We start from the raw sequence: 24230 nt of genomic DNA on the forward strand, positions 1-24230 counted from the left end.
AGTGCTGCAACAGGGCAGGGAAGAGCACATGTTGAGCTTAGAAAATCAGTCTCCAGACGGGGCCAAAAAAATAACAAACTACTGTACCAGGAACTCCTCTCTTCTTATCTTTCGCTCGGGAGGAAGGAATTTATCTCCCCACACTTCATGTGATACTTAAGCAACATCATACGGGATATTATAGCATTTGTCATTTTTAATTAATTACTCATCTTAATTAATACACTTTTATTTTGTCAGCAGAGACTCCATGCTCCCTTACTAGATTTTTTTGCCTTGATACCCAGCCAGGAGGAGGATGGCAATTTATGCTCCACCCATTTCTTCTCCTTTAAAAAAGGAACAGCCCGAAGTGCCAGTTTAGTCTCTCTTTCAGCTTGCAGGCTAAAATAAAGACCCATCAGCTCTCTCTCCTCCCATTAATTTTTACCTTTTTTTTTTCTTCCTTCGTTTTTTTTTTTTTTCCTTCTTGTTGCAACAGAGCACAGGAGGCGGTGGCGGCAGCAGCAGCAGCTCAGCCCTGAGACTTGTCAAGACTCAGCGCACACACACACACACATGCACACAGAGTCCAGAGCAAAGACGTTTGCTCTCACCTGTCTCCAAAAACCAAAGCCAACCTCACATGCGAGCAAACTGCCAACATCTTGCAAGAAAAGGCACCAAAGCCAGAATTTAATGTAAGGGGAAGATATTCCATTTACAGTACCAACTTTTTTTTTTTCTTCTCCATAGAATAAAAAGAAAGAGAAAAGACTTGAGGAAGAAAAAGAGCATTTTACAAAGGAAACATTAAGGAAGAAGATTTTATTTTTGGATTTCGTACAAAACTTTGGAAGTTTTTTTCCTTCTTCTTCTTCTTTTTTTTTTATTTTTGAGCATTTTTGTTCCCTAAGAACACTGAGTCGCAAATCCCTGATTGCGAAAGATTGCGTTTGAAAGAAGAGACCCCAGAGGAGCAACAGCATGTGGACCACCTGATACGGGAGCTACCGACACCCTTCTTGCGGCGAGAGGCGCGCGGCCTCTGGATGCACCTCATTCCGGCGCGCCGCACTTCTCCGCTCTAGCCGTTCCCCCCGGCGTTCCCGCTGGCTTTTGCCGTAGCGGAGACACGGACAAGCCCCCCGGCACCGCTCCTCGCCCGCGGGCAGCTCTGCCCCCCGCAGCGCCCGGCGCGGGGCATGGGCGAGCGCCGAGCCCTGGGCGCCTGAGGCCGGGCTCCGCAGAGCGAGGCGCTTCGCTGCCGGCGCTCGCCGTCAATGTGCCTGCAGCCGGCGGGGCTCGACGTCGCCATGGATTTCGGCGCGCTCTTCGCCCTCATCCTCTACCTGCCCCTGGCCCGCCTCGAGGTGAGGGGGGCGGCGCGGGCGGCGGCTCGTGCCTCGCGGCTCCCGAGGGAGGGAGGGAAGCGCGGGGAGGAAGGGGCGCTCCCGCAGCCCCGCGGCGGCCGCGGGCAGCGCCATGGAGCGGAGCGGAGCGGAGCGGGGGCCGGGCGGCGCGATGGAGCGGAGCGGAGCGGGGCCGGGCGGCGGGGGCGGCCGCGGGGCGCGGCCCTCGGTGCCGCGGGCGCCGCTTTCCCGCCCTCGGCGCCGCTGCCCTCAGCCCCCGGCAGGTGCCACCCGCCGGACCCCGCGGTGCGGGCTCCGTCCGCCCCAGGGCTCCACCAGGTGCCCCGGCCGCGGCTGAGGCCCCGGGCCCGCGGCTACAGATGTTGGGAGCTGCGGGCGGAGGCGGCCGCTGTCGCTGGAGCCCTCGGGTAGGGTCGAGAAAAGGAGAAGGAGGGAGGGAGGCTTGTTCTTTATTGCTGCGATACATGTTTAAGGAGAGCAGGAACTCCACCTCCCCCGAGGGATACAAAGGCTGTGTCTCCAGGTGGCAGAAGGACAACTGTTGCAATATATATATATATGTATATATATATATATATATATTTGCCCGTCTTCATCATAAAAATCATACATATGTATATAAATACATATATATACCCTCCAGGCCATGGCTGGAGTCAGTGTCAGGAGAAAGGGAAGAGGAGACCCAGCCAAAGCCGTCTTGGTGTGCAGCACGAAAGAGGGTGCCGGCCCTCCTTGACGCTGCCGAGTCCCTCGGGACTATGCCGAGCCCCTCAGTGGTCCTCGTAGCTCGCTTGCGGCTTCACGCACAGCCCGCCGTCCCTGGAGGCATTGCACAAAGCGCCGGCTCCACGGAGCCGCTCGCGCCGTCCCTGCCGGCACGCGCACCCTGCCAAGGCGCGCGCCGCGTGTCCCGGGGATGCACTGGCGCCTTGCTCCGGCGCTGCCGGCGTGTGCGCAGGGCCTGGTTGGCACCTCCAGAAAATGAGGGTCTGAAGTCAAGTGTCACGTAGATGGTGTGGTGACAAAGGGTGCAAAGACTTGGAAAGGGCCGAGGAAGGGGATAGGGACGATAGGGATACCAACGTTTGGGTGGCGCAGTTATTCGGCAGGGTGTATTTCTAGCTGGGGCCACAGAGAGAGGTTGGAGATGATAATCTCTGCTGCGCTTACGCAGAGTCACACAAACGTGTCATCCTGCTCCCCCTGCACCCCTCCCACACGCACTGCTTAGGAGGAAGCAGGACACAGGATGGGGGTCAGGTGCTAGATTTGACTAATAAGTGTATAGCAGTCCTGTGTTTCACCACATGGAAATCAAAGCCTCTTTTCCATCCACAGGCTGGAACTGCTTTTCTTGCTGTTTTCCCCTCCAGAATAGTGGGCTAGGAAAAGGGGCCCTGGGACCCCAGATCCTTTGGTCTCTGCTGTCATATTTCATCATTTGGTTCCACACAAATTGGAGGGGATCAGAAATCTCCTAGCATCCACCCACAAAGCTCCCATTCTCACTTCAGTTCTACGCAATGTGACGAAACCATGGGTTGAATCTACAGCTTGGGGGTTATTGGAGGCAGGAGATAGCCTTCCACCACCAGCTCCCTCACTTTGCATACTTTCTTTCCCTTGCTTCCTCAATTTTAGGCACTCTCTCCTGTGGGTATCCGGGAAGGAGATGGGTACAAAGCATCACATCACCTCCTTATGGGTCCATTTTGCCCTTACCCAAGCCACAAAAGGAAGCAGTTAGAGCTGTGGGCTGCCTGGTGGTTGTATTTGTGTTAGGCAGAGGATGGTTATTTCTTCTGTGGGTGGCTCGGATCTCCCTCTCCCATGCAACATGAAACACTAGGAAAGGTTGAAGATGCAAGTGTCTAATCCCAGGGGCTGATATTCCTCACCGTAACCACGTGAAAATGCTGCACAGCTTTATCACTGTCTAGCGAGCTTAGAGTTTGGGAATTCTGGCTCCGGCCCCAGGTTCCTGGAGGAATAGTGACATTTATCATTTTATGACCAGACTGCCAAGAAAATTTCTGCTTCAGTAGATGCTCCTGCCTGCAGCCAATCCCCAAATCTACTTTGAGGGCAGGGCTTTCCACCTATGCAGCAAACATGTACAGTTTTACATTTACCAGCTCCTTAAGAATAAGGAGCACAATAATAAAGCATCCTCTGCACAGCGCTTGCATCTCCTTCTCCAACCTGCTGGAGAAAGTGCCCCATACGCATTAGCTGCTGCCTAATCAGCAGAGATGTGAGTGTGAGATGGAGGCTTCTTAGTCCCTCTGCCTCTTCGATCACACCCATGCGGAGCTGGAGGGCCCTGGAGCTCTTCCAGCGGGAGGGAGCGTGCATCGCACGGGGAAGGTATTTGCCAGCTGGGAAGCAGGGATGCTAACCTATTTGCATTTCACCTGAGGGCTCTAATAGTTGCCTTGCAACATTTACAGAGATGGGCTGAGCCAGGCGTGGTTTTGCTTGGGTAAGATCCTATTGGCAGGGTTTTTTGGAATTCCCAAGGAATGGGGTGCGGCTGGGTGCTAGCTTATAACCTTGGCCCGGCTCCGGTTTGCCTCTTCCTGGTAGAAGGCCCCAGGACTCTTCCTAAATCTTCCTAGCTTGAGACTGGGACAACAAATAATAATATTAATAAAAAAAAAAACAGTGGAAGCCAGGACAGCTCTTACAGGATGGGTGACATGTCTGGGGTGAGCTCATGGAAGGAGCAGGGCAACTTGTACGTGCCCGTCTCTCACTATCAGCTGATGTGAAGCAGCAGGAGAGAATGACAGTGGTTCCTGTGCTATTTCCAACAGGCCCAGGGGGAAATACCTCCAACTTTTGCAGGCGAGCTGCGTGGGGGTGTGTTGTGGAGTAGCATGGAGCAGTGAAGTTCCCCCTTCAAATGGGAAAAGGGTGGGTAGAAACACTGGCGAGATCTGACAGAAGGTTGATACTTTTAAGAAAGCAAAAAGCAATCCCTTGCCCCATGTCCCCTGCAGAAAAGGTTCTCCTGAGGGGGTTTTTCCCGTCTGAGGGCAGAGACAGATATGTGATGCTGGCGGGTGGGTATCAGGGTCTATGCTGGAAGGGCTAAAACCCCGTGCCAAAGGGTGCAAGTGTATCTGGGGTGAGATTGGCCGAGCAGATTGACCTGTCTTGTTCTCTGCCAGGGAATGCTGTGGAGCCTCCCTTCAGGATCCTCACATGAGCTTGAGGGGGAGAAAGAAAATATTTTGATTTCTTTTTTCTTTCTTATTTTGCCAGCCTAATCACTTGGGAGTCTGTTGCTCAGATTCCCTCTGTCCCCCTTTCTTGGGCAGAGAAGCAGATGGGTTGGTGCTCCCCTGCCCTAGACCAGACGGGCTACCCTTTGTGTGCAATGCCACACGCCATCCCAAGAAAGAGGACGTCAGAAGTCCTCACTTTGGGAATGTCCTTGGTGGGTTTCTGTGAGCCCTGAGGGTCTCCCATTCCTCCCAGTTTCAGGCTTTGCTCCATCCTTCTCTTTACCTGTTGTGCTAGCAAGTGTGATGTGCTCTCTGGTAAAACTCTGTAGCCACTGGAGTAAGAGTAGCTGGAAGGAGGACTGGAGAGTGGTCTGGCATACTCCCCGTGCCACCTTGGCAAACGCTGATCTCCAGGAGATCTTCTAACATCCCATAGTGACTTGGAGAATCAGGCCTTGGCTAGGAAGCCAAGACACGTGTCTGGCCATTCCTGCGATGTACCCAACCCCAAGGCAGGCAGGTGGCCTCTGCAGCCTTCCCGCCTCCCTTCCTACCTTGCGTAGGCTGCATGATTGCCCACTTCAGTGTGGAAGTTGCACCATCTCTTCCTGGTGCTCAGCACTATACCTGGAAGCTCCAGACACAAATGGGAAGTGGGGTTTTGAGTCAGGCTGATGCCGGCAGCGTGTGTGTGTGCAGAGAGGGAATGGTAGGATGTGACTTCTTGGACATCCCTGGGCTGCATGCGGGCTACCGCGTCACATGCCCTGACTTGCACCAGCCCAAGACGTGGAGGTCCGGGAGGACGGAGGAGAAGCTGCCATGGCAGGAGGCCCCGCTGGCAGCACGGAGCGGCCACGAGCAGGCCGGAGGAGGGCAGCGGAGGTACCTGCCCTGTGCCCGGGCTGCCGGGAGCCCCCGGGAGAGAGCCAGGAGAGCGGGAGGGAGGAACAAACTCGCTTTCTTCTAGGAATTCAGTGGCCTTGCAGCAATAGGAGGCCAGGCTGCAGGGCACTTGACAGCCAGCCAGGAGTCCATTGAGACAAAAGTCGCCTTTGATCTGCCGCGCAGTTAAAAGGAGACTGTTAACCTGTGCTAGACAAATAACTCCTTAACTGTTGCTGAGCAGGAAGAGCGCCAGCCGCCTGGGCTGGTCCACCAGGGAACCCACCTACCGCATTTCTGCTCTACCTTCTGACCCTGCAGGATCAGGGGGAGGCGGTTCATGGATCTTGGCTTTCCTGGGCCCCTTCCAGCCACATCGCTCAGATATCCTGCTCTTGGGGCACCCTCGGGCACAGTTGTGCAGCACGAGGGGGAAGCGAGGATCTTCGCAGGCTTGCAGTTGTCATTGGCAGAGCTGCCTCACAAACCCTGGGTAGGAGGATAGGACTATGAGCTGCGTGGGCTGGTGATACACGGTAGCCAGGCTGATAGTATCTGCGGCAGGAAAAAAATGGCACCTAACACTCCTGTGGTGAGCAGGGAGTGGAGTTTGTTCCTGCAGCCGGTGCCCAGCAAGGCAGCTCCTTAGGATGGGCGTTTGCAATCCCTGATTTATATCTGTTCCCCCTTCTCGGTTAGCAAGGTGACACCTCCCAGCCTGCCTCCAAAGTCACCGTAACACCTGCCCACTCTCTCCCCTCCGCCAAGTGCCAGGGTTTAAAATAAAGTGCCATTTCCTACATATATTAAGTATCAGGAAGGAGCAGGGGCATCTATGCAGAGCCTCATGCGTACACAGATGCACTTGGCTGACAGGTGCAAGCATTAAAAAGCCTTCAGTTCAGCGCCCGGTGTGGAGCTGTGGCCGCAAACACTTGGAATTGCAAATGACCCCTCTTCCAGCAGCCGCCGTGTGTGGCGCTGGGCAGGGAGTGCCGCAGAGGCTCCCAGCACTGGCCTGTTGGTCCCGCTCCAGCTCCCGGTAGAGAAGTCGTCAGAAGGCATCTTCATTTCACAGCTCTTCAGTGGTCTCTTAATTATGTGAGTTTATTTCTCATTGTTCCTCCATCAGTGAAGCTGCTTCCCTGCTGGCAGCCGCAGAGGCTGAGCAAGTAATGGCTGGGGATCTCAAATCTGCTCTTGTTCGTGTCTGTGGTGAGATGCTACAGCAATAGGGATGCCGAGCAAAGCGGGTTGGACACGGGACACCTTGCGCTGCATTTACTTGAGAAACAGGGGCTGAGAGCTCTGCTGCAAGGTCCCTGGTGAGTCAGGCTGTGGAGGTTTAGGGCACCAGCGTTGTCTGCTCTGCATCTATCCAGGGAGGTTTCTGCCCCATAACATGGGCTGCAGAAACCTCCAGCCAGCAATTCCCAGGTAAAGCTGTTGTTTGGGAGGGTGCTCTGAGGAGGGGGCCCCACTCCTGCTACCACCTTAGTAGAGGTGAAGGGTAACCAAGGGGCGGGTAGGAAGGTCCCAGCACCAAGCACCCATACAAAAGTTGCTGCAAATTCGGGGCTAAAGCACTCAGTGTTTGGAGGCCACCTACCTGCTGTTTTTCTCCTCTGCTGAAGGGAAGTGTTTGGCCCTGAACGCTCGCAGGAAACGAAGGGCTCTAAATGAGAGGGACCACACACGCACCACCAACTGCCCATAAACCCCCCATGGAAATCCCTACATTTCATAAATGCACAAGCGAAATTCTCCTCTCGGTTACGGGGCACGGGGTAGGGCTGCAGCTCAGATGGCATCCAGCACCCAGCTGAAAGAGCAGCTTTTCCACATGAGCAGCCCTGAATGAAGACAGCTAGGAGCTAAGCAAACATGGCCAGCGCTTCCTTCCAGCTCTTCTTCTCGTCTTTCGGAAGTGTGTTTTATCCAGGGCTTGCTTTCCCACACTCCTCCTTTGTAGTCTTGCTGTCACTAGGACCAGTGCAATGCTGCTATCAGGGTAAAATTACCTGGAGAGTGATGGTGTTGCACCTGCCCACCGGCACACCCTGAGTCTGACCCATCATTTGGTGCCTTTAAACCTGGTTGCTTAAGGGGTTTTTTGGCACTGACATCCAGTGATATCCAAACTCCATGCTTTTTTTTTTTTTTTTTCCCCCATCCACACCAGCAACTCAGCCCATAGCCCCAGACACCCTTTCCCATGTTCTCTGCAGCATTTGTGACAGGCTCGTGCCAAAGCAGCAGACTCAGCTGCAAAGGTCAATCTTCCTTTCCCCCTGCTTTTTAAATTATTTTATAGAAAAAAACAGTATGCAAATGATGCATATTATTGGGCTACTGTGGTTTGAAAGCACACGCGCACGCACACGGTATCTGACAAAGCCCGCGAGGGAGTTTCGTAACAGAGGGAAATATTAGGAAGGTTTTATCTGATGGTGGAAGGGAAGTCTGCTAAAATGCCTGTACTGCCGGCAGCAGGAATGAGAGGCCACCTGGAGAAGTCATATAGCAGCACAGAAGGAAACCTCGCTGTCTGTTTGTGTAGGACCCAGGGCTGCAGGGTGTAACCCTATAACTGGTGCATTTTCTTGCTTCTTCAGTCTGCCAGTCACTTCGTGAGAGGGAGTGAGAGGCCTCTTGCAGGTTTGTTCAGGTTTCGGGCTCGTGCTTGCACAAGGGCACGTCTCTCCGGTGTTTCCGCGGTTCCGTCACGCTTCCTCCCTTGCTGCCTCCATCGCCCTCCCCTGCTCCACGATGCGGGATTTGCAGATTCTCTCTCTAACGCTTGTTTTCCCCCTCCTCTTCTGTTTTCTCATCTGGCAGGGGGACCCCATCCCTGAAGACATTTATGAGATTTTGGGCAGCAGCTCAGTGCGCTCCATCAGCGACCTCCAGCGAGCCCTGCGGATAGACTCCGTAGGTAAATCTCCTCTTCACCAAACACTCCTTTTTATTTATATATTTATTTTTCTTAACTCTTTCAGGAGGTGGGAGGGTTTATTCCATTCTCCGGTAGATGCACTGCCACCAGGCCTCACTGTAAATAACAGGAACCGTTCAGGTGCCAACACATGAGTATTTACACGCTTAGCCAGCCTGAACATATGGAAGTTAGGCAGCTAGATACCCTTTTGGACTCACCTTGCCTGGTCTATTGAGGGATGCTGGCTTACAAAAGCAGTAAGGGCTGGACAAGGTGAGTCCATGGAAATGGGACCAGTGCTTTTCACCCTGGGACATCATCTTAGGAGGTGGAGAAATGGGACCTGGAAACAGAGGAGAAAAGGACCGAGTGAGTTCTGTGGTTCAGCGTGCAGGAAAAAACGCAGCTTCCCAGAGGCTCCAGGCGCGGAGCAGCAGGGCACGTGCGCGGGGGTGAGACGCAGGCCGCGCGCTGCGGCCGGCCGGCTGCGGGCAGCACCGCGTCGCTTCCCGCGCGGAGAGGAGCTCCGGGGGCTCCGGGGCCTCGGGGTCACTTGGCCGGGGCTGCGCGCGAGAGCAGCGGGAGCAGCGGAGCGTCGAGGGGTCGGCACGTGTGGGAACCGGAGCACGCGCCGCGGCGGCGGGGCTGGCCCAGGAATTTATTTATAAACGGTCTCTTCAGAGCAAATTCCATTCTATTCTAACTCCGCTCCCGCCCGTCGTCCGCCGGCCCCCCCAGCTCGCCTTCTCTCTTGTGTTTTGTCTGTTTGGAGCTTTGTAATCCTTGCCGAGACACTATCTACGGGGGAACAGAATTTCCTGCTTTTGTTTCCTATGCCAGTCCAACCACTGGCGCAGTCTCAAAAGCATTCCCGCTGCCTTTCAAAACGGCCCTGGAGGGGCAGGGGGGGACGCGAGGGGGAGGGCACCAGCTGTGTTCAGCTATTGTTTGCCTTAGAAAGAGGCGACGGGCTCCCCAGCACCGCCACGGCCGCTCCCTGCCCTCCCCAGCTCCCTCCTCCTTGTCCACGAGCCGCACAATGGGGCACCTTCCAAAATTAGACACTCCGGCTTGTCCCGGGCTGCTCCCCCCACACCCAGACCCTCTTTGGCCACAGCTGCAGCACTGACCTGGGCTGTAGAAGGACAACCTGGGCAAGGAGGGACGAGGTTTTCAATAGGAGAGTTGCTTCTAGTCAACAGTTGTTGCTATTTTTTTTCTCTTCTCCATGACTTAGCCTTTGCACAAGGGCAGCCCCCACCCTCGCATGATAAAACTCCAGACAACACAGGATGGAGGGGTGGGGAAGGAGCAGCTGGGATGTGTGCAGTCTGTCTTGTCCTAGTGTCCAAGAAGCGAATACATCTCTGTCTCAGTTACTGACCAACCTCGTGCTTAAGCAATAAAGAGGGCTCCTCTTGCTGGCCACTGGTTTCACTTCAGGTGTTAGTTAGGGAAGGCTGGCCAGGGAAAGAGAGGCAAGTGTTCTTGCCTTCTCTCTCTCTTTTTTTTTTTTTTTTTCCCCCCCATATGGTGCTCTTCTGGCTTCAGGTAGTGACTGAGGTGCATCACCATTTACCTGCCCTGTGTGGAATTAGTGCATTAGCAAATGCAGGTATTAGCAAACTAGCCCCAAATTAGCCAGGTCTATTTCCTGCACCATCCATGTCCCGGGTAGGGGTCACAAGTACTGCCCCTCGTTAACTGCATAGGAAGCCAGATTTTGGCAGTCGCAGAAGGTAGATGAGCTGAGACATTGCTCTCCTGATCTTAGTCACACTCCTGGAGCCAGCGGCTGAGGCATGGAGAGTAGGGATCCCCTCCCATAACTGCGGATACCTGCCCAGTAGATGTGCCCATCCAAGCCAGTCGTGCAGACATGCTCTGTAGCCCAGGCAGAATCCCAGGCCCTTCTAGAGCACGTGGCACCGTTTTGAGTGTTTGCCCCAGTGAGGCGAGGTCTGTCCTAGAATCAACAGCACCTCTCCAGCAGGCTCTCCAGCCAAGCCACTTTGAAGTGTGTCTGTCCATCTCACGGGGATGTTGACTGCATAGGCAGCTGATTCCTGCCTCGTGCATGCAGCCTCTATGCACACGTCTCAAATCCTCCATCAGTTGTCTGAGATGAGCAGTGAGCTGAGTCCCTGCTTCCCCTTATACAAAGGCTTCGCTGAGGCAGGGACTGAGGAAGAGGGATGGGACGTGATACATATGGGAACCTGCTCCAGCACATCTCAGATAAACAGAGATCTTCCACTGTCCCCAAATTTCCCTAAAGAAAATTGTTCTCCTGATGCTGACGTCCATGCTGCTTCCTTCAGCTGCTAAAGCAGGCCAGAGAAGGAAGGCGCTTGGGCTGACTGGGAGCTATCCCTGAGCATGGCCATTGTCCGGAGCTCAGGAGGGGCTGCGTGTTGGAGTGCTCCGTGGGGATTATGGGCATTTCTCCATTCAGCACTTCCTATGGGAAAAAGCAGTGGAGTGGGAGGGAACTGCTCAGAGCTCGGCTAAATGCTGCATCTTCCTCTGATGACTGAGCTACTTCCAGACCCTGCAGTTACCTTGCAGTAGCACAGGGGGGAAATCGTTTTAACTTGTTCTCCTATTCTCCTATCACAAAACCAGCTCTACCATAGAGCAGTGGTCTGGGAGGCAGAAATCAAGCCCTCTACCTGCCACCCACTGCTGCCCTTGTCCCTACCCTCCCACGGCTGAACTCCCCCAGGCCGTAGCTATCCCAGCAAGACACCTCAGTGCTCATATACTGAGCATCCTGCCTGTCCCACCTGGCCTTCGCATCACCCTTGTCATATCCTGAGGCAACTGAGCTGAACTTTCTCCTACTCCAGGCAGTCCTACCTAAGGCCATGTCTTTCATGACCTAGTTTTCCTCTGCTAGATCTGGCTAAGACTCCTCTTTCACAAGAGGCTTATTGGCTTGATTTGCTTGAAGCTGCCAGCTTAGAGCCTCTGTGCATCAGCGTGTCTGTGATCTGGCCGTGGATTTACACCTAACACCATGTAACAGGGTATTTATTACATATTAGTGCACCCTGGGTCTTGATTAGTGGAGCACATATGCCTGCTGCCTTCTCCCATCTCTACACAGTGTTGTTAAACATGTCCTTCTCTTTGCAGAAGAGGAAACCCCGAGCGTGGAGCTGAACGCAACTCAGCCTGGTCCGAACCCTGTGGCGCTGTCTCGAGGGAGACGAAGCATAGGTGAGTCTGGCACGTTGCCCTCTGTGGCTGCTGGGGCACTAACCTAGGCAGCTGCGGGTGAGGCAGGTGCAGCTCTGAAATACATGTGCTGGGCTGGAGGCTGACATGGGCATGGATGTGCAGACAGATGGGAAGGAGGGTCTGGGCTTTACAGCCCAGCAGTGCGGGAGAAGGAGTCCAGAGTTCTGCAAGTTTCAATCCCTTGGGTGTTGATTTGTCCTGAAGAAGTGTAATTCCTGCCTCGGGCTGCCACTGCAGTGAGAAGCATCTTTTGCTGGAGGCTCCCCCATAGGGCACCGTTCTGCTCCAAGAGGGAGCTGGATGGCCAGGAGCAGGGGAAGAGCATGTGGGTTTGTGTGGGAGAGCAGTGCAGGCTCTTTCTCTTCTAGGGGAAGATCGGTAACAGCTGCACAGCCCATTTCATCCTCCCTCCCTCTCTTTGCCCCCGTAGATGCGCTGGCAGCAGCCGAGCCTGCCGTCCTCGCGGAGTGCAAGACGCGGGCGGTGGTCTTTGAAATCTCCCGCAAGATGGTGGACAGCACCAACGCCAACTTTGTGGTGTGGCCACCCTGTGTGGAGGTGCAGCAATGCTCCGGGTGTTGCAACAACCGCAACGTGCAGTGTCGCCCTACGCAGATCCGTGTCCGGCACGTCCAGGTAAGGGAGACCCTTTGCCCAGCTCCCTGCTCTCACAGCCTCACCTCTGTCTCCAGCTCCCCAAGAGAAAACCCCTGCACGTCTCACATGCAGGGCTCACCCAGCTGTCTTTTCCCTGCCACTTCTCCGCAGTCACATCCTGTGCATTAGCCACGCAGTGCTGCGGTGAGCTCTGTGCCAGCTGCTCCCCACGCTGGTGCTGTCAGCAGCTGGGGACTGTCACCGCAGCAGAGCTACAGGCACCATCCCCAGCTGCAGCCCAGTCTCTCGCTGGGCCTCAAGGCAACCGTGTCTTCTGTATCAGAACCAAAAAAAGAAAAAATCCAGAACTTTCACCCCAAGAGCTGCATTTGATGCGAGAAGACGCGGGCCTGTAGTTGCAGTGCTCCATCCCCCAAGCACTCCTTCCCAAGACACACACTGAAGCAGCTTCTCCTCTTTCTCAGCCCCGCTGCTGCCTCCCAACGCAGCCGGGCTGCAAGCAGACAGCTAACCTCTTGCTCTGATCCTGTCTGCTTGTCAGCTAATAGCGATCTTCTCACAGTTTCCTCCCAGACAGCTTGTTTAAAAATAATACTGATCCCGTACTAATCCTATGCCTGCGCCGTAAGAGACTCCTCTAGACAGAGGGCAGAGGTTGGCCAGGGCAGGTTGCATTCAAACAGCCTGTTACATCAGGAAATTCCTTTCTCAGAAAGGCCAGGTTGAATGAGGGAAACATGCTGTGGTGGTGGGGACGAGCAGGAGTTGTTTTTGTGGAAAAAGCAAACCAGAGGTCAAAAGCCAGCCAGAAAAAGTGACCTGGAAATAGTTTCTTTGAGGACAGAGGTCTCTCTATTGTTTGGCTGGAAGTGTTTGCCTAGCGAGCAGCGTGTGGTCTGAAACGTGTGGAGTGGGCTTTCAAGGAAAGATAAACAACAGCAGCCCAGGGATGCTGCTGGGGGCAGTTGGTTTAGAGGAATTCAGTCCCGGCCTCGCAGCAAAGCAAGTATTTATAGCTCGCGGAGCACTTCAGGGGCTGTGGTCTTATTAGATAAGCCAAGCGGGGTTAGACCTGGCCCCGCCGGGAGTGGGAGAGTCCCCCTAGAAAGCTCAGGCCCTATGGTGGGATGTGGAGCAGTGAGCTTTCCCTCTGAGTCAGCACTGATGGAGAGTCCGAGGGAATTTCCAGAGCACCGCCTTTCCCATGAAACACACAGCTGAGAGCTTCAGCCCCATGAGTTATTAAAGAGCTTGAGACAAATTCAGACAGGCCTCAGTGGAGCTGGGGAAGCTGCATTTGCTTACATCGGGCGCAAATTATTTTGTTTTTGCCCTTTCTGCAGGATCCTGTGGCAATTAATTCTGATTGCCCCAGGTCTCTGCCATTACAGCACATCCCATTCCACTCACGCCGTGTTTCTGTATGTGGTCAACCACTTACCCTGCTCCATGCCAAAAGCAGCTGCAAGTTAGAAATGGGGAAAAGAACTGGTCACATCCAAACTTGCCTGGTTTAGGGCTGCTCTCCTCGTGTGTGCAGAAGTTGCTGCAGTGCACAGCGCCTCTGAGCTTGAACCATGCTCTATAAACTGCCTTCTGACCCTTTAGGAAGAAAGCCAGAGGCACAGGGAGACTGATTACTTTTACAGAGTGGGACCTACAGCTGTATTCATCTTTTGGATGCTTCTCTTTCCCAAATAGGTGAACAAGATCGAATTTGTCCAGAGGAAGCCAGTATTTAAAAAAGTCGTTGTGCCTTTGGAGGACCATGTGCAGTGTCGGTGCGAAGCAGTGGCCCACCAGCCCCCAAGGAACATCCGGCCAGGACAGCGTAAACAGAGACGTAAGAATCTTTGCGTTAGTAGAGAGGAGAGAGGCATGAGAAGAGAGGCTAGGAAGAGAGGAACTAACTCCCCACTGGTTTAAATCTGCTTAGCTCCAGTGAATCCCATGAGCCTTTTCTGGTTTATACCAGCCCTAGGAACCTTTCCCAGGACGTCAGCCATCCAGCAAGGGGCTGAAACCAAGGGAAATGAAGGAGCAGAAAGTGAGGGGCAAAGGGGAAGGCTGAAGGACAGCTAGGGAAAAAGGCAAGGGCAGAGACCGGGCAGAGCAGAGGGTGGCATGAAGAAGATGAGGGCCTCGGGGTGCTCCCTTTGCAGGGCTCTCTGTTGGTAGCGGATGGCGAGCAGAGTTTCGGCCTGGCCTGGCAGCGCGGTGCCACACGGACACGCTGCCCTCTGTTTTGGCAGGCCTGCCCTCGTCGTTCACCACAGCCGCCGCGTCGCAGAGGCAACGAGCGCGCCGGCCGCCAGCACAGAAGAGGAAACATAAGAAGTACAAGCATGTCAACGATAAGAAAGTGCTGAAAGAAATCCTTGTGGCATAGAAGTGCCAGCAGGGGAGAGAGAGCCCAAGGCAGGTAAGAGCAAGCTGCTTTTCCAGCTGAGAGAGATGTCCTCCTGGGACACGGTTCTACCTAGACATCTCAGACATTTCCCACAGCACTGGTTGCTCATTGAGCATGGGGTTGCTGCAGGACCCGAGCATGATAAAAGCAGAGTCAAAGGAGGGGGCGAGATTAGGCTGAGACCTACATGTGTATCCTATTTGTGGCTCTTTGGAGAGGTGGAAGGATCATGCTGCTTCACTCTTCAGCCCTGCCTTCTCTTTTCTCTGCATCTCTTTAAGCCAGACAGGGAGCCTGACCTCTCTCTACACCTAAATCCCCCCAGGGTCTGTGTTTTTCATCTCCTTTGTGGAGCAGCTCCTGTTCTCCTTTCTCTATTGATTCTCTGTTGAAAGCAGAGAATTAATGTTGCTCTGGGGATCCCTTTTCCTTTTATTTCATTAGTTGAGTTGGCAAAAAGACTCAGAAGTAGCAGCACTTTTGGTTCATCTCTCTCCTAGCAGGAAGTCTGTGTGCATAAGAAAGGTCATACAAGGGGAAAGGAGAACTGGAATCTCTGGCAATAGATCTGGATTTTGTCAGTCCAGGGTCTGATTCTTTTCTCCCTGGCTTGTGTAAACAGGAGCAATTCCATCGTGATCAGAAGAATTTTACTGGTACGAGCAAAAGGAGAATCGAGCCCTGGTTCCTCTTTGGAGAGGGAGAGTTGCATAAAAGATAGAGTAGCCTGGGCTTGCAATTGAGGGCTGAGTTTAGAGAGTGGCAGTACAGGCTAATAGTGAAAGCCCTGGCCTGTGACACAGCAGTCACTGCTCTGCCACAGGCTCTTGAATGAGCCTGGGCCAGTCAGTTCCCTTCCCCTTCCCTTGTGAGAGGGAGGGTAGGAACTTCCACCATGTTGCGTTTCAGGAGCTGTGGATGAGGGGCACCAGATAATATCTTGGGAGTTTTATTCCCATGCATAACCCTACAATGGCTCTGACTATCCCAGGATCCCTCTGGCCAGCCCAAGATTCCCAGGGTATAAATGATGCAAAACTATGCAGATCTCAGCTCGGGCTCCAGCTGTCCAGGAGGTAAAAAAAATAGAGGTCAGAAGCCCTTCTGGGCTTTTAATCTGGCACTTCAATACAAACATCTCCAGAGGAGAAAAACAAAGAGGAGGGGAATCGTGGAGGAAGAGGGACATATATGCTAATGCTGTGTGTGGTTTTGTTTCTCTTCCAGGTTTATTTAATATATTTGCTGTATTGCCCCCATGGGGTCCTTGGAGTGACAACTTTTCCTCTTTGTCTGTCTGCCTCGACGTCTGATTCAGATGGCAAATGGTGCTTCCCTTTCCACCAATGGACCTTCTCCCACCAAAGTCTCTCCTTTCTTTCATTTATTAACATCGTTTTAAAGTTTTACAAAAACAAAACAAAACAACAAAAAAAAAGAAACAACTTATATATATATATATATAAAAGAACAAAATACGAATACAACCATGGACCCCATCAACCACAACCTGCAGTGAGGACAGGACAATGCCTTCCCTGCTCCAGAGGACAGGATGGAAAATGTGAAAGTGGGCCCAATTTCTTCTGAAAGAAGGAAAAATAAAACAGGCAGAGGGAGGAAGGGGAATATTCTTCCTTTTCCTTGTGCTTCTGGTAAGGCTGGGAGGGCTCAGCTGAGGTCAACACTTGCACTGGACCTACTTTTTCAAAACAGGCATATCTCAGATTGTGAGCAGCAACCGATGACGGAAAATGCACTAAGGACTTTTATCGCCCCTACCTGGACAGATCTATATTTTTAACGCTTGTGTGTATATTTTATTTGAAAAAGAAATACCAAAACCACTAGAATATACAACATCTCGGGGAACAGAAAAAAAAAAAAGAGAGAAAAAAAAAAAAGAAGCCAAATGCATTCCCCTCCCTTTTCCCCTCCTGCTCCTGGTGCTGACTGGAAGGCGTTTGGATTTTGGGGAAGGAGCAAAAGGCTGGTGGCAAAACCGTCTCCACACCCCTGGCCCCTGACAAGGGGAGCCATCTTTGCACATGCTGGTGGAGAACACAGCTTTCCAGGCTCGGACTCAGATTATTTTTTAAATTTGCTCTGTATGTGTGCGCCAGTATACGTGTGTGTACATATATATATATATATACGTGTGTGTGTGTGTGTGTGTGTATTTATACATCCATATATATAGATATATATATATATATAGAAATATATATATATGTTTGGAAATGAATTTCATTCCCCAGTGGCAGGAACCTCAGTGGCATGTGCATGCGTCAGCGTGGGTGGCCAGAAGAAAAGCACACTTTTCTGCAATATTACTCAGTGCCTGTGGGGTCTGAGACAGGACGGACAGAGGCACCGTCTGATCTCCCTCTGTCTTGGTGCCCTTTTCTCTCACTCTGCACCAACCCCCCATCGCAACTTCCTTGTAGGAGGCCAAGTGGCAGCACAGCGAGACCAACAAGAGCCAAACTTAGAAGCATGACTTAATCTAAATGAGCTGTCCTTGCCTGCTCTGTGGTCCCGAAAGCAGAATAATGTCATTCTCCCGAGCTTTTTAACCCCTTCGTGGACATCCTGATGCCCTCATTGCCGTCTCCCTGCCAATATTCCTGGCTCTCCTGTCTTTTTCCTCACTTTGTCACTCTCAGATTCCCTCGTGCTCCTTAGTTTTCCTGTTAGATGATCCAAGCCCCTTGAGCTTGGAAGCTGGTCCAAAATGTGGGCAGGTGCGAGTAGGTGAAGAAAAAGTGGTGAGGATGACTCTGGCAATGTCGCAACATCGGTCTGAGGCAGAAATGAGCCCTCGGAGGAGCAACAGGGTGGTGGGTCGCTGAGCGCGTCCCGGGCCCCTGCAAAATCGCTTGGGAGAAGGACCCCCTCCCGGCTGACGAGGCCATCTGCACAAGCAGTAGTCGGTCATCGTTTGTGGAAACGTTCTTTGTGACACGGAAATGCATTTCCAGTGCCACATCGGAGTCCCCAGCTGAGGCGCTGCCATGCTGGGCCTTGCACAGTGAATCGCTCCAGGAGAAGCTCCCTGTCCGAGACAGGGCCGTGGGTCCTGCCTGCCGCTCCTGCCTCCGGCCGGCGCTCCCATGCGGAGCAAAGCGCCAGGAGGAGCTGGGGGAAGGAGGTGAAGCCGCAGCCCGGGAGCTGACACGAGTCGCCGTGGACTCGGCCCTCGCCGCCTGCAAGCCCAGAGCACTTCTGATAATCACTGCCAAGGCTGCACCTTGCTCCATTCCTCCTGCTCTAAGTCCTCAAGTCTTAAGACACTTTGTTTTCCTGTTCCAAAATCTGTTTCTTTGGTTTGTAAAGATGGTGAGGTTTTATTTTATTTTAATTTTTTTTGCCTTTTTTAATGTAAGATTAATTTATACTCAGTACTGTATTTAAAGTTGTAAAAAAAAAAAAAAAAAAAAAAAGGAAAAAACCACACAATCAACCACATTTCTCTTTCTTTTGTGAGCTGGCTGAAACACAGAAGCACAAACAACCTGCCGTGAGCCAGGCGGGGGTTCTCGAGGTCTCCACTGCAATTTCTAGGACACTTCAGCTGAGATGAGGGCTCGCCGGGGCCGTGCGACGCTCACCCGCCTAGGGTAGGGCAAGCGCTGCCCAGCTCTCTCCTCCGACGTGTTTCCCGCTCCACAGTCTGCTTTGGAATGACTCAGGCTGCGGGGATTTCTTTATCGAAGAGGTCCCCCTTCTTAGCTGCTGGGTTCAGAGGCCCGGCCAGACTTTCCCTGCGCTCTATTTGATCTCCGGATTCCCTTGCTTTAAAGGACTTAGAGCAAATCACAGTGTTTACACTCTTCAAAGCCGTGTAAACAGTTAGCCTATTCCCTCCTTAGTCATATCGTCTAGACAACATCAGTCCTTTCCTCTTTAGGATACCGCCGGGCCTTGTGTTTCCCTTTCTTCAGGGCAGGGGAAGTATTGCGGGCGCGAGGCAGCTGCCTCCTGCCGCAGGCAGCAAACGCAACCACAGGAAAGGCAGCCCCGGGCTTTGCCGCAGCATGTGAGCCAGCGCAGCCTCTGCCCGTGCCTCCCTTTCCAGAGCCTGGCGGAGCACATAGAGCACCCCAAGACCATGGCTTAGCTCTGGGGAACAGGCCCAAGCGGGCACTCGTGCCGCAATGGCAAACCTGGAGAGATGGGTCTGGGTTTTCTCCGGACTATCTTGGACATATAAGCCTGGGACTGCAAGGAGTGCATCTCCCTTCAGTATCCATCGCTTTGGGGTTCAGGGGCTGCTTTGGTGAAGGGAGCTGGAGGGAGGCTGACCCCTTCCTGCAGCTTCCAGAGCACACGAGAGGAAAAGCGCTGGCAAAATCATGGAAAGGATAGCAGTCATATCCCTATTGTAGTTTCCCTGGTGTAGAAATTGCAAGTGCAAACAAAGATTTTTCCCCATGAGACGTTGGTAGTTTTAAGGGCATGCCAGCAGGGAGCCTTGGGGGAGCAAGAGGTGCAGAGGAGGCACAAGACACAGAGGTGTGGGTGCATTTGGCTCACTTTGCTCCTGCCAGGGAGCTGGAGGAATGGCCGGCATCCCACCGGCCGCCCCGGTCCTCCCCTGCTCTCCACAAGCACGCGGCCTCGCACAGCGGTCCGGAGGGGCACGTACAAACCCATCCAAACGCTGCAAACGCATGTGTGTGTCTGCCGCGACTCTAAATGAATAGGTGTTGAAAGAAACCGCGGGCCCGAACACCTTGAGTTAGCGCTGCGCCGGTGCCTCGCGTTCGCTCTCAGCAGCTGCTCCCGCGCCGACTTCAGCAGGGTTTGATTGCAACATCTTGGCACGGATTCAACACAGGTCAGGACAGCGCGTACGAGGACGGGACCCCATAGCACTTCTAAAGACTCGAGCAGGTGTTTTCAATCCAGCCCACAAAGTCAAACTTGGCAAGCAGACACAAAATCCTGCACCTCAACTATGTGCACAGGGAGAAGCCCCCGGAGACTTTCAGCGCGTGGTGAGGGAGGGTTTGCTCCGTGCAGGGTGCCGGCTTGGCTCACCCCGCGCTACAGGTGATCTCTGAAGATCCAGGGAGTCTTGGCAGCTCTCCCTGTTTTAATTGCTGTTGTAGCAATGACTGCTGCTTTACCTAAAGGCCCAGCCTCAGGACATAAGTCATCCAACGGGAAGTTCATCTTTTGTTAAAGAAAAATGCACCTAGCCTTTGAGGGAGTAGAAAGAAACCTCAGAATATGGTCCTTCTGCAGAAACACAGCTTCCAAAAGAGGCAGGCAAATCAAAAAGCGTGTTAAATGGATTATTTATCACACACAAAAAACAAACCCTTAAATTTTAAAGCCAATCTCCAGGCATTTAGTGTGGAGATTTTGCAAGGCTTGAAGCCATTGCATGGACAAATGGAGCAACAAATCAGTTTGCAACAGTTTCCTCCCCGTGCGGAGCAAAGCCTTTGACTATTTGCTTATTTCATTGGTGTCCAAGAATGAGACTGGCTTAAAGTCACCCCCGTGCTTGGCTGTGGCTGGAAGGAAGAGCTTTCTTCAGACTCACCAAGTGCCAAGCCCAGTCCATGGCACTGGGCCCACACAGGCCCTGCCTTCCCCACACTCAGGTTGCATCTTGCTAGCGCAAGTCACGTCCCCCACTGCGGCCACCCCTTCCCATTGCGGCAGCTGCCTGTGCTCCCTGGTTGTCCCATAGGATGCAGGACCTGGGATGGGCTGCGGGCCTCCAAATGTGCCACTCAGCGCTTGTCCAAGGACATCCCCATCTCACTGCCCCTGAGTGAGTGCCAGGTGGGTCCTGCGGGAAAACAGGGCTGTGCCCAGGGGAAAGGGAACACAAAGAAGTACGAAAACAGGAGGAATTTAAAACTAGCTTTAAAAAAATACCCCAAAACTTCTCAAGTAAGTCCAGAGCTCGATCGCGCAGCTGTTCACCCCTTGCCTTCACACAGTCCGTGACCAAATGATGCCGTTCCCCTCCGGGCCGCAATCTGCCCATGACCAAGTGAGTATGTTGAAGACTTGGGAATTTCTCATCTTAAAAGATGTGAAGAAGCTAAGAAGCATCGGCTGTTTCCAGCTTTGATCTCAGGGTTGAAGGAAGGACAAAAAGGGCACGAGGCCCCAAAAGGCCTCATAGGGAGCAGAGGGAACCCCCAACACCTGCAGAGAGCCACGCTTGTGCCTCCAGGGAGGCAGTGCAGATAGCAACTTAAATGACACAGCCTTGAACGTGGTCCTGGAGTCTGCAGGACATTCAGCAGAGGAGCCTGGAGAAGGAATAGACTGAAATATAAAATTACAGCAGGATTTAGGGATGATGTTTTCTCCCGCAGCCAGGCGAGTAGCAATCCAGACTCTGCAGGCACTGCCTACTGCCTTGGTTTTGTCCCAAAAACAGTGACAGGGCCCTGGAGGAAAGCAGACTCTAAGGAAACAAAAAAGTTGTAATTACTAACCCAGTAAAAGAAGCCGTTTACAAGGAATTAAACATCCATCCAAACATTGTGGGGAACCTGGCAGCAGGGAGGTTTGTGGCTTGACAGTCAGTGCACATTTTGAAATGTTCACAGTGATTTTTTTGTTTGTTTTTAGTATGCTGCAACAGCAAAAGCCCGGCAGTGACAGGCAGAGATTGTTTTGCACAGAGATGCTGGGCTCTGTTGCAGGGCTTGCCCTTGCTCTCAAAACACCCAGCTTCCCAAATCCCCCAAATGCCCTGCAAGGGTATTTTCTGCATGAAGAAAAACTTTTATTTTTTTTTCTCCAGACAAATCGCTAGGGCAGAGCCAAGGAAAGAGCAAAAAACCAAGGTGTCAAGAAGTGCTGTTGCTGGCTTGTGCTAGCACATCTGCCTCAATGCCAAGGGACGGGACACGCGGCTCTGCCAGGACCTCTCTTCCCCCAGCACAGAGCCTGCAGCCACACGCACACACGGGGCTGTGAGCGGTGATGTCAGGGACCAAATCAAATGAGATCAGCACAGGAAAAGCTGCGGTTGATGAAGCAAAGCGCGCTCCAGGAGAAAAGCCCTCACCCAGACACGCACGTCCGATCGCAGCAGAGGGTGCCCAGGAAGTGAGTGGCCAAAGGGATTTCACACCCATCGTCAGCTCACGCAGCGATGCAAGAGCCTGGCTCCGTGAGCTGATACCGGCCGCGCTCGCCCCAGCGCACGGGCAGCCCAGCACGAGCGCCCGGGGCCACGCGTGAGTCACACCGAGCGGGCACCCACGCTCCGTGGCCGCCCGAATCGCGCACGTGCCCGTGCGGAGGCGCCCTGCAGCGCTCCCGCAGAGCGTTAGCTGCTCCCAAGGGCTGCTGCGGAGGGCTCGGCCGCAGCGCGATGCTCAGGGAGGCATCTGCCCCTCCGTGAGCATCGCGGGGCCGCGCAACGTCGCGTCGTGGCGCAGCAGAAGGTGCCCGGTGAGCACCCGCTGAGCAGCACTCCCAGCCTGTGCCTGCTGCCAGCCCCGGCCCGGGCCAGGAGCTGCCCCCTGTCAGAGCAGTGGGGCTGCGGGGACAGCCCTGTCCCTTTAACACCCACAAAGCTGCTATTTACATGGAAAAAAAAAGGTTTCCCAGGGACAATGGAAATTGTTTGCATTTCACTATCCACTGAGGAGAGGGAAAGAGAGAGAGAGAGAGAGAAGAGACCTTCCTTCCCTCCAACAGGTTCAGGAATTTTTTCCGCTAATCAAGAAGAAAAACAAAAAAAGTTTGTGCTGGGGAGGCGGGAGGGGAGGAAAAAGGGGGACTCCCTGGGGTCCCATAAACCCAATGGCCACGAGCAAAACACCGCAAGCCAATGCTGGAAAGTCTGAGGCAGCGCTGGCTGATGTCGCGTGGCTGCAGCGCAGCTTGTGCTAGTGAGAAAGGCTCTGGCCGCTGCCGGCACCCGGGCCCTGCCGACCGCCGGGCTCATGGCAAAGGAAGGGAGCCGGGTTTGTCAGAGCTTCCTTAGCTGAGCCCTGTTCACCTGGAGGCTGAGGCAGGACACAGCTGCTTTCCAAAGGGCTGGAGTCCCCTCTGGTCCTTTCTATTTGAGCTTGGCGCACAGGGTGCTCTCCTGGCTCGGCTTCGACTGGTGCAAGCACCTTGCTAATCGATAAAGCCGTTTCCCAGTGCAGCCTCCTTCAAGTGCATTAAATGAAACAGAAAGGAGCAGCTGGACGGGATTTACAGTTTTCCTCCGTGATACGTATTTTCCCTTTTCCACGGATAGTTCCAGCGGGGAAGCTGCAACCTATTGTTATGCTTATTTATTTACTTAGGTTTTGTGGATGGTTTCAAAGCTCATGGCCAGGAAGGAGCAGCCAGATGCTGCAGTGTGGGAGAGAAACCCTGTCCCAGTTTCCCGCTCTGGATGTGCACACCAGAGCCAGGTGCCTCTCCTGCAGACATGGATCTTGGGCTCAGGGCTGACCTGGCCCATTCCCTTCTCTTCCTGCTTCAACCTAAGCCCTGCCATCAGAGGGAAAGCGGGATATGGGGCTGCATGCTCAACCCTGTGAGGTTTTCCCAAGTGACAGGCTGGCTAACTGAAGTGGTTCAGGTTAAGCAGTTTCCTTTCGTTTTGGAGACAGCACTGGGTTGAGCGGATGGATGCAGGAGAAGCCCTTTAAGCTTAGAAAAGAGAGAGGAAGAGCCAGGGAGAGGAAGAGCAGGGACTGTGCAGTGTGGGTCCCAGAGGAAGGACAACCTGCAGCAGGGGCTTTTTGCCAGCTGGAAAGCATCAATATTTATGGCTGTAGATTAAAAGCCTTTAGAGAATCTGTGTCCAGGAAGCAGAGACACTCAGACAGCAACCAGTGGGAACTGGCAGCTCCTGCCGTGCCCACCTCCATGCTTCACCTGCTGCGTAGATACAGCCCAGGGACCAAAGGCATCTTTGCTGGAAGCACTCCTGGCACACAAAAGCAAACCATCACAAACCCGGCATGCAGCTGTCTGCAGTGCTCACTCTGGGATCTCTTGCTCAGGCCACACCAGCCCAGTAGGGCAGAGCAGGCCATGGCAGCTGGATAAGGTGCACGCACAGGGATGGAGGATTTGGAGAAGCTCTCAGATTTTTTTTTTCTTCATTTGGCTACTACTCAAAGATAGAAACATGGATAGATAACCCTGCATGCACAACCAGGACTAGAAGTGCCCAGATGGGATTACTGCATTCAGAAAAGCTGGTCTACCACAAGCTCCTCACCAGTGTTTAATGGGCTGATGGGACCCACCAGCATCCCTAGCAGAGCTTGCATTGAGACGTGGGAAGGACAGGCAGGACCTAAACCTCTACTGGGACAAATGCTCAATGATTTGGAGGTGGACAAGCAGGAGCCCGATGGCATCCAGATGTCTACGCTTGCCTATGGTTGACATCATGTAATGTGTCCTCAGGGGGATATAAGTGGTCACCACAATGTCTTAATTTCAGTGAGCAACAAGCTCTGACACTGCTCAGTTGTCAGGGCCAGACTCCCTGGGACACGAGACACCAGATAAGAAGGGTCACGGCACAGAATTTTGACAACATCAGGCCTGCTCCG

At 53.3% G+C, this 24230-nt stretch overlaps 1 protein-coding gene across 1 annotated transcript; it reads left to right on the forward strand.

The window, feature by feature from the left end:
- Positions 1-1262: 1262 nt before the first annotated feature.
- PDGFB (platelet derived growth factor subunit B) lies at positions 1263-16920 on the forward strand. Its single transcript, XM_088531885.1, has 7 exons — positions 1263-1352; positions 8309-8405; positions 11547-11630; positions 12082-12287; positions 13971-14112; positions 14522-14691; positions 15907-16920. Exons 1-6 carry the CDS (start codon positions 1263-1265, stop codon positions 14656-14658), a joined length of 756 nt encoding a protein of 251 aa, XP_088388011.1. The 3' UTR covers positions 14659-14691; positions 15907-16920.
- The last annotated feature ends 7310 nt before the right edge of the window (positions 16921-24230 follow it).

This window comes from Tinamus guttatus, unplaced genomic scaffold (genome assembly GCF_059628265.1).
Source record: "Tinamus guttatus ecotype Peru unplaced genomic scaffold, ASM5962826v1 Tinamus_guttatus_pri_ptg000439l, whole genome shotgun sequence".
NCBI classification, from domain to species: Eukaryota; Metazoa; Chordata; class Aves; order Tinamiformes; family Tinamidae; genus Tinamus; species Tinamus guttatus.

Excerpts from the sequence above, each read along its gene's own strand:
- PDGFB (XM_088531885.1), top strand. The coding sequence starts at position 1,263 with ATGTGCCTGCAGCCGGCGGGGCTCGACGTCGCCATGGATTTCGGCGCG. Across the intron at positions 8,406-11,546 it reads CCTGCGGATAGACTCCGTAG|AAGAGGAAACCCCGAGCGTG; the intron begins GTAAATCTCCTC and ends TTCTCTTTGCAG. Across the intron at positions 11,631-12,081 it reads TCGAGGGAGACGAAGCATAG|ATGCGCTGGCAGCAGCCGAG; the intron begins GTGAGTCTGGCA and ends TTGCCCCCGTAG.